This window comes from Physella acuta, unplaced genomic scaffold, assembly GCF_028476545.2.
Source record: "Physella acuta isolate Inbredline_101_S28 unplaced genomic scaffold, ASM2847654v3 ptg000709l, whole genome shotgun sequence".
In the NCBI taxonomy this organism is placed as follows: Eukaryota; Metazoa; Mollusca; class Gastropoda; family Physidae; genus Physella; species Physella acuta.
The window spans coordinates 790,001-799,957 of record NW_026732228.1 but is presented as its reverse complement, the minus strand read 5'-3'; the positions used below and the strand labels follow the sequence as shown (position 1 = coordinate 799,957).

General features: G+C 49.0%; 1 protein-coding gene and 1 non-coding gene across 2 annotated transcripts in view; one reads left to right on the top strand and one right to left on the bottom strand.

Moving 5' to 3' along the window:
• Positions 1 to 207: 207 nt before the first annotated feature.
• LOC131949653 (filamin-A) overlaps positions 208 to 9,957 on the bottom strand; it is a gene marked incomplete at its 3' end in the record, with an annotated part of 60,425 nt that continues 50,675 nt past the window's right edge. The window contains 4 exon segments of the mRNA XM_059311499.1: positions 208 to 415; positions 1,170 to 1,328; positions 1,740 to 1,913; positions 3,707 to 3,835. Coding sequence (XP_059167482.1) covers positions 208 to 415; positions 1,170 to 1,328; positions 1,740 to 1,913; positions 3,707 to 3,835 — 670 coding nt within the window.
• Positions 966 to 1,037, top strand: Trnaw-cca (transfer RNA tryptophan (anticodon CCA)). Its single transcript has one exon. It is a non-coding gene; the product is annotated as a tRNA-Trp (tRNA).

The window sequence follows — 9,957 nt, the reverse complement described above, 5'->3', positions numbered from 1 at the left end:
TTTTTAGAAAATTTCATATGCAAAGCGTATTTACATTGTAAATTTATTGTTTTATATTGTGTGTGTTTGTTAATGTAATCATAATTTATTTTTCATTTTTATTTTAGTTATTTCAGAACTTATTTTTTTAACCTTTTTAACAAGGGAAGTAACTGCCGTTAAGAAATAAAGTACTAGTAATTAACGTTGTTATTTCCCTTTGACCACTAACCTCCGTTTGATGTGTCGATGACGATCTCGTTGCTTTTGTTGGCCAAGGCCTCAGCGACGTCGCCCTTGACGGTGCAGCCAGCGGCGTGTCCCAGCTCCTTGTCGCCCACCTTGATCTTGAATGGGCTGTTGTTGATGTTCTTCTCCTGCCTCAGCACGCACACGACGTACTCACCTTTCTGACGGGGGGTGAAGTAGGCGATACCTGGGGGGGGGGGCAATGGTACATTAGTCACGTGATTGGTGGAGGTGGGGAGTGAAGTTGGCTACATCTCGGTAATAATATTAGACTACATTGAGGGGGTGGTACTCAGAAGTGTGACGTGAATTTACGGGAGGCGCCGGTGGGAAGTTTTGTGATAGTGTGTGACAACATGGGGGGGGGGGGGGGGGGGGTTAGAAAATCGTTTAAAAAACCTTGACGTCATTTATGAATGACCCCTGAGGCAACGATGTGACACCCTGACCTAGGGAGACATTTTGTTATTGTGAAGTTAACTAGAAGGCAGACAGAACTGCACCGACTTAAGGATTTAACTTTTCTTTACAATATATGGTAAGGGGAGATAACAAAACAAAGAAGGAAAAAAAAATGTCTCCCTTCACGCTAACATATTTTCCTGGAAAAAAACGGACACAATACATCGGGAACAATCTCTCCTATAAATAAATGGGGAATCAATTTTACACTATGCACCTACACAATTTTAATACGAAATTTCAATATGAGGGTAGTTTTCACCATTATATCAGGTGGCTCTGTGGCGCAACGGTAGCGCGTCTGACTCCAGATCAGAAGGTTGCGTGTTCAAATCACGTCAGGGTCAGCTAAGTTTTTTTGTAATTTTCTTTTTTCACTATTTCAACAGTAGCAGCAGTTGGTGGAGAATAAAGATAAATCTAATCTACGTAAATCTACTGAACCAGCTCCATGTTGCCCCCCCCCCCCCCCAACTTACCGAGTTCCCCATTCTCCATCTTCTTCAAGATGATTGGTTCGATCTGTCCCCCTGGGGTCTGCAGTGTCCCCACCAGGTCGACGATGTCGGGCTCGATGATCTTGAGGGAGTACTCGGCGCTGTTACCCAGCGACAAGGTGGACCTTTTCCTGCCTTCACCTGCAGACAGGTCATGGACATGTCAGGTCACAGGTCATGGTGTCCGTCTATGGTCTGACACACTAGTTAAAGACACCAACAAACATACACACCAACACACAAACACACAAACACACAAACACACGGATAGACTGGCACATACATATTATCATATAGATACATGTAAAGACTCATCTCATTTACATGATAACATACAATAAAAGGCATATGCTGATTGGTAACTAAATACACCCCACGCCCAGATTCACACAGATTCAACCCATATCGAAATACAAGAGACATCCAAACACACACACACACACACAAACTCATACATCCCACCACAACTAGACCCCCACCCCTTATGAACTAACGACCACTTGAAGGGTTTGCCATGACACCAGACCCCCCTCTAACCCAGCGACCCCTTACCTGAAACCTTGGAGACAAATGGTGACCCCTTGATGGGCTTGCCATGGTATTTGATGTTGATGTTGTAGGCGCCGGGTGTCATGGGCATGTAACTGAAGTTTGCTGAACCATCGGGGTTATCTGCCCGCTGTAGATCAACCTTGGCCGGCCCATCGATCTTCACATCAATGTCCTCTGTGGTGGGGGGGGGGGGGGGGTTAAGAAACAACATCAGTGACCTTTTGGGGTCATTACAAGGTCAAAAAGTATAACGAGGTCAATAGAGCACAGGTATCAGCTTGGATGGAAACATTTAGTCCTGAGTGTGCCTCGTTTACCTCCCCTAACTTACTTGAGATGCCTTGCTTACCTCCCCTAACTTACTTGAGATGCCTTGTTTAGCGCCCCTGACTTACTTGAGGTGCCTTGCTTACCTCCCCTAACTTACTTGAGATGCCTTGTTTAGCGCCCCTGACTTACTTGAGGTGCCTTGTTTAGCGCCCCTGACTTACTTGAGGTGCCCTGTTTAGCGCCCCTGACTTACTTGAGGTGCCCTGTTTAGCGCCCCTGACTTACTTGAGGTGCCCTGTTTAGCGCCCCTGACTTACTTGAGGTGCCCTGTTTAGCGCCCCTGACTTACTTGAGGTGCCCTGTTTAGCGCCCCTGACTTACTTGAGGTGCCCTGTTTAGCGACGACGGTGAAGCTGACTGTGTCACCACTGAGACCCCCCCCCCCCCACTTACTTGAGGTGCCCTGTTTAGCGCCCTTGACTTACTTGAGGTGCCTCGTTTAGCGCCCCTGACTTACTTAAGGTGCCTCGTTTAGCGCCCCTGACTTACTTGAGGTGCCCTGTTTAGCGACGACGGTGAAGCTGACTGTATCACCACTGAGCCCCCCCCCTGACTTACTTGAGGTCCCTTGTTTAGCGCCCCTGACTTACTTGAGGTGCCCTGTTTAGCGACGACGGTGAAGCTGACTGTATCACCACTGAGGCCCCCCCCCCCCTGACTTACTTGAGGTGCCCTGTTTAGCGCCCCTGACTTACTTGAGGTGCCCTGTTTAGCGACGACGGTGAAGCTGACTGTGTCACCACTGAGACCCCCCCCACTTACTTGAGGTGCCCTGTTTAGCGCCCTTGACTTACTTGAGGTGCCTCGTTTAGCGCCCCTGACTTACTTAAGGTGCCTCGTTTAGCGCCCCTGACTTACTTGAGGTGCCCTGTTTAGCGACAACGGTGAAGCTGACTGTATCACCACTGAGCCCCCCCCCCCCCCCCCTGACTTACTTGAGGTCCCTTGTTTAGCGCCCCTGACTTACTTGAGGTGCCCTGTTTAGCGACGACGGTGAAGCTGACTGTATCACCACTGAGGCCCCCCCCCCCCTGACTTACTTGAGGTGCCCTGTTTAGCGCCCCTGACTTACTTGAGGTGCCCTGTTTAGCGACGACGGTGAAGCTGACTGTGTCACCACTGAGACCCCCCCACTTACTTGAGGTGCCCTGTTTAGCGCCCTTGACTTACTTGAGGTGCCTCGTTTAGCGCCCCTGACTTACTTAAGGTGCCTCGTTTAGCGCCCCTGACTTACTTGAGGTGCCCTGTTTAGCGACGACGGTGAAGCTGACTGTATCACCACTGAGCCCCCCCCCCCCCTGACTTACTTGAGGTGCCCTGTTTAGCGACGACGGTGAAGCTGACTGTATCACCACTGAGGCTCCCCCCCTGACTTACTTGAGGTGCCCTGTTTAGCGCCCCTGACTTACTTGAGGTGCCCTGTTTAGCGCCCCCGACTTACTTGAGGTGCCCTGTTTAGCGCCCCTGACTTACTTGAGGTGCCTCGTTTAGCGCCCCTGACTTACTTGAGGTGCCCTGTTTAGCGACGACGGTGAAGCTGACTGTGTCACCACTGAGACCCCCCCTGACTTACTTCAGGTGCCTCGTTTAGCGCCCCTGACTAACTTGAGGTGCCTCGTTTAGCGCCCCTGACTTACTTGAGGTGCCCTGTTTAGCGACGACGGTGAAGCTGACTGTGTCACCACTGAGTCCCCCCACCAGACCGGTGCCGAAAGCTGTGATAAAACTGTTGTCAATCTTGTCCACCACACAGGAGAAAGGTGATCCTGGGGAAGGTGACACACAGCGTTAGATGATTGGTGATCTTGGGGAAGGTGACACACAGCGTTAGATGATTGGTGATCTTGGGGAAGGTGACACACAGCGTTAGATGATTGGTGATCATAGGGGGGTGATACATCATTCGATGAAAGGTGATCTTAGGGGGGTGATACATCATTAGATGAAAGGTGATCCTAGAGGGAGGGGGGGTCGATACACGTCGTTAGATGATTGGTGATCTTGGGGAGAGGGGTGATACATCATTAGATGAAAGGTAAACAAAAGACTGCGAACGCGGAATTTTAACCCCAAGTAACAACCACAACAATAACAACAACATCACAACCACTCCCACCACCTCCACCATCACCCCCACCACCCCCACCATTATCACCACCACCACCATCAACAATCACACATCGCTGTACCAAAGTGTATCTTCTGTACTTAAGGCGAGTGTAATCAGCCAATCAGGACCGTTGATAAGATCACGTGGGTTGAGGTACAAGCGCGAGACAGTCGGCCATGTTGTAAACATTTACGGCGGGAAAACAAACAGCTCTTCGATGCTGGTAGACAGTTTTCTGTTCAGGGGCTACAGGGTGTGGAGGTTGGGGGTGAGTGATGTGTGGGGGTGAGTGATGTGTGGGGGTGTGGAGGTGTGTGAGAGTGAGAGTGATGTGTGTGTGAGAATGATGTGTGGGGGTGAGTGATGTGTGGGGGTGTGGATGTGTGGGGGTGAGTGATGTGTGGGGGTGTGGAGGTGTGTGAGAGTGAGAGTGATGTGTGTGTGAGAATGATGTGTGGGGGTGAGTGATGTGTGGGGGTGTGGAGGTGTGTGAGAGTGAGAGTGATGTGTGTGTGAGAATGATGTGTGGGGGTGAGTGATGTGTGGGGGTGTGGATGTGTGGGGGTGAGTGATGTGTGGGGGTGTGGATGTGTGGGGGTGAGTGATTTGTGGGGGTGAGTGATGTGTGGGGGTGAGTGATGTGTGGGGGTGAGTGATGTGTGGGGTGTGTGAGGTGTGGGGGTGAGTGATGTGTGGGGTGTGATGTGGGAGGGGGGGGGAGAAACAGGTGCACATGCTGAAGACTCTGTGGCATGTCCCTGAGTCCCACTCTTGGGTACCTTACTCATGTTAGCGGCAGTACTGACCACACTTTGCCTCTAAATGCCGTGGTCACAGAAGTATGACAGAAGCAGTTAAAATCTACTTCACCTACTCTATTTACTGCCAGGTCAGATCGGTAATTTGTACATTCAATTAATTAGATGTTTACTTAATTAACTTTGGCCCCTGTTTGTTTAGAAAAAAGACCAGTTTTAGATAACACCCTGGTAAATACTGTTTCAGTTCCTACTCAGCGATGTAGTGACTAGCTCGGGGCGCTTTTAAAACTAAAGAATTTGATAGTCAAGTAGGAATAAAGTATGGAATAAAGTATGGAATAAAGTATGGAATAAAGTATGGAATAAAGTATGGAATAAAGTATGGAAAAAAATATGGAATAAAGTGTGGAATAAAGTATGGAATAAAGTATGGAATAAAGTATGGAATAAAGTATGGAATAAAGTATGGAATAAAGTATGGAATAAAGTATGGAATAAAGTGTGGAATAAAGTATGGAATGAATTTTGGAATAAAGTATGGAATAAAGTATGGAATAAAGTATGGAATAAAGTATGGAATAAAGTATGGAATAAAGTATGGGTAGAATTCTAATTGTAAGATTGTAGCAAGCGTCAGACAAGACTGTGACACATAAGGGATGGTGAGGTGACGTCAAGTTGTCTGCTTCTAGAATTAACTCTGGCTAGTTTAAAGACGTCAAATAACGTGTCAGTATGACCGAGTCTGGCCAGGCTAGTATTATAACAAGTTACTAATGATATCAACAAGTTTTACACAACAAGTTACTAATGATATCAACAAGTTTTACACAACAAGTTATAAATTATATTAACAAGTTTTACACAACAAGTTATAAATTATATTAACAAGTTTTACACAACAAGTTATAAATTATATTAACAAGTTTTACACAACAAGTTATAAATTATATTAACAAGTTTTACACAACAAGTTATAAATTATATTAACAAGTTTTACACAACAAGTTGCTAATGATATCAACAAGTTTTACACAACAAGTTATAAATTATATTAACAAGTTTTACACAACAAGTTACTAATGATATTAACAAGTTTTACACAACAAGTTACTAATGATATTAACAAGTTTTACACAACAAGTTACTAATGATATCAACAAGTTTTACATAACAAGTTACTAATGATATTAACAAGTTTTACACAACAAGTTACTAATGATATCAACAAGTTTTACACAACAAGTTACTAATGATATCAACAAGTTTTACACAACAAGTTACTAATGATATTAACAAGTTTTACACAACAAGTTACTAATGATATTAACAAGTTTTACACAACAAGTTACTAATGATATTAACAAGTTTCACACAACAAGTTACTAATGATATTAACAAGTTTTACACAACAAGTTACTAATGATATCAACAAGTTTTACACAACAAGTTACTAATGATATCAACAAGTTTTATACAAGTTACTAATGATATTAACAAGTTTTATTACTGCGATCACCAGCGTTAAAAATGATTACTAGATCAATCCCACATTACAAACATTCATTTTTTCTGAGCGATGTTGCAGTGAAATCTAACAAACACCGCCCACACAACTGGAGACGAAAGGAAACTTAAAAAATATTTTCGGATTGAAGAATACACACCATGGCAACACCCCCCCCCCTAACCATTGACGTCATCAGGGCTGTTTTTATGTCAAGAAGCGTTTATCATCGTAGGTTTTGTTTTGGCCATCGTTCAAATAACAGGGGTTAACGTTCCTGTTTTAAACAAGCAACATTCAAATAACAGGGGTTAACGTTCCTGTTTTAAACAAGCAACATTCAAATAACAGGGGTTAACGTTCCTGTTTTAAACAAGCAACATTCAAATAACAGGGGTTAACGTTCCTGTTTTAACCAAGCAACATTCGAATGATTTCTTTTGTCAAGAAGGCTTAACTCCCCTTATTGGTTCAGCGTTCACCATCTTGATTGTAGCTTCAATGTCTGGCTGTGTGTGTGTGTGTGTGTGTGTGTGTGTGTGTGTGTGCGTGAGTGTGCGTGAGAGAGAAAGCATTAGGCAGAAAATATTTCAACCTTTACCTTTCCATCCTTTATGAAACAATTATACGTGTAGCAAAGATCTAAAGAAAATCACCCCACCCCTCTCCTCCCCCACCCCACCCCTCTCTTCTCCGACCCCACCCCTCCCCTCCGTGCGCCCAAATGTTCCCATCACCCACAGGTAACCAAACAATGTTATACGATGAGCTCACGAGAAAAAGCACGTGCAATCGTTACCTCGTGACCTCGCCTTTTGTCCCGGCACATGTTGCACCCCCCCAGCCCAACACCTCACATTTCAGCGTTACCCCACCCCGCCCCCAAATACAGGAGGTCATTTTGGCCTATCACCCGCCGAGATAAAATATCCATTTCAATTTAGCAAATGGCACCACTGACGTAATGGTTTCAATTGACCACACGCTGATTGTCTGTAGGTGTTGAGGTGTTGGGGTGGTGGGGGTGGCTACATTTGTCTGTAAGTGTTGGGGTGTTGGGGTGTTGGGGTGTTGGGGTGTTGGGGTGGTGGGGTGTTGGGGTGTTGGGGTGGTGGGGGTGGCTACATTTGTCTGTAAGTGTTGGGGTGTTGGGGTGGTGGGGGTGGTGGGGTGGTGGAGGTGGCTTCATTTGTCTGTAGGTGTTGGGGTGTTGGGGTGGTGGGGTGTTGGGGTGGTGGGGGTGGCTACATTTGTCTGTAGGTGTTGGGGTGTTGGGGTGTTGGGGTGGTGGGGTGTTGGGGTGGTGGGGGTGGCTTCATTTGTCTGTAGGTGTTGGGGTGGTGGGGTGGTGGGGGGGTGGGGGGTGGCTTCATTTGTCTGTAGGTGTTGGGGTGTTGGGGTGGTGGGGTGGTGGGGTGGTGGAGGTGGCTTCATTTGTCTGTAGGTGTTGGGGTGTTGGGGTGGTGGGGTGGTGGGGTGGTGGAGGTGGCTTCATTTGTCTGTAGGTGTTGGGGTGGTGGGGTGGTGGGGGGGTGGGGGGTGGCTTCATTTGTCTGTAGGTGTTGGGGTGGTGGGGTGTTGGGGTGGTGGGGTGGTGGGGTGGTGGGGGTGGCTTCATTTGTCTGTAGGTGTTGGGGTGGTGGGGTGGTGGGGTGGTGGGGGTGGCTACATTTGTCTGTAGGTGTTGGGGTGTTGGGGTGTTGGGGTGGTGGGGGTGGTGGGGTGGTGGAGGTGGCTACATTTGTCTGTAGGTGTTGGGGTGTTGGGGTGTTGGGGTGGTGGGGGTGGTGGGGTGGTGGGGTGGTGGAGGTGGCTTCATTTGTCTGTAAGTGTTGGGGTGTTGGGGTGGTGGGGTGGTGGGGTGGTGGGGGTGGCTACATTTGTCTGTAGGTGTTGGGGTGGTGGGGTGTTGGGGTGTTGGGGTGGTGGGGGTGGCTACATTTGTCTGTAGGTGTTGGGGTGTTGGGGTGTTGGGGTGGTGGGGGTGGCTTCATTTGTCTGTAGGTGTTGGGGTGGTGGGGTGTTGGGGTGTTGGGGTGGTGGGGGGTGGCTACATTTGTCTGTAGGTGTTGGGGTGTTGGGGTGTTGGGGTGGTGGGGGTGGCTTCATTTGTCTGTAGGTGTTGGGGTGTTGGGGTGTTGGGGTGGTGGGGGTGGCTTCATTTGTCTGTAAGTGTTGGGGTGTTGGGGTGGTGGGGTGGTGGGGTGGTGGGGGTGGTGGGGTGGCTACATTTGTCTGTAGGTGTTGGGGTGGTGGGGTGGTGGGGTGGTGGGGTGGTGGGGGTGGCTTCATTTGTCTGTAGGTGTTGGGGTGGTGGGGTGGTGGGGTGGTGGGGGTGGTGGGGTGGCTACATTTGTCTGTAGGTGTTGGGGTGGTGGGGTGGTGGGGTGGTGGAGGTGGTGGGGTGGCTTCATTTGTCTGTAGGTGTTGGGGTGTTGGGGTGGTGGGGTGGTGGAGGTGGCTTCATTTGTCTGTAGGTGTTGGGGTGTTGGGGTGTTGGGGTGGTGGGGTGGTGGAGGTGGCTTCATTTGTCTGTAGGTGTTGGGGTGTTGGGGTGTTGGGGTGGTGGGGGGTGGTGGGGTGGTGGGGGTGGCTACATTTGTCTGTAGGTGTTGGGGTGGTGGGGTGGTGGGGTGGTGGGGTGGTGGGGGTGGCTACATTTGTCTGTAGGTGTTGGGGTGGTGGGGTGGTGGGGTGGTGGGGTGGTGGGGGTGGCTACATTTGTCTGTAGGTGTTGGGGTGGTGGGGTGGTGGGGTGGTGGGGTGGTGGGGGTGGCTACATTTGTCTGTAGGTGTTGGGGTGTTGGGGTGTTGGGGTGTTGGGGTGGTGGGGTGGTGGGGGTGGCTACATTTGTCTGTAGGTGTTGGGGTGTTGGGGTGTTGGGGTGTTGGGGTGGTGGGGTGGTGGGGGTGGCTACATTTGTCTGTAGGTGTTGGGGTGTTGGGGTGTTGGGGTGTTGGGGTGTTGGGGTGGTGGGGTGGTGGGGGTGGCTACATTTGTCTGTAGGTGTTGGGGTGTTGGGGTGTTGGGGTGTTGGGGTGTTGGGGTGGTGGGGTGGTGGGGTGGTGGGGGTGGCTTCATTTGTCTGTAGGTGTTGGGGTGGTGGGGTGGTGGGGTGGTGGGGGTGGCTACATTTGTCTGTAATCACGTGACGGCTCTATTTTTAAACATTTCCTATGATGTAACCAACCTTTATCAGAAGGTTCTCGTGTAAGTGACCCGTGTCACGTGGTGCTACACAGACACACTTGAGAGATCTGATTGGTTAGGCTTGAATGGCTCAAGTGCTTGAGGCGGTTAGTGTGACGTCACTGTAGTTTGACCTCTGACCTTGCCGGACTAGGTCGCTAGATAGCCAATGACGTCACAGGAAGACGGGTTGGTCCAAGCTCTGGAGAGGGAATATCAGAGCCGTAGAGCCGGGAATACCAAAGCCGTAGAGCCGGGAATACCAGAGCCGTAGAGCCGGGAATACCAGAGCCATAGAGCAGGGAATACCAGAGCCATAG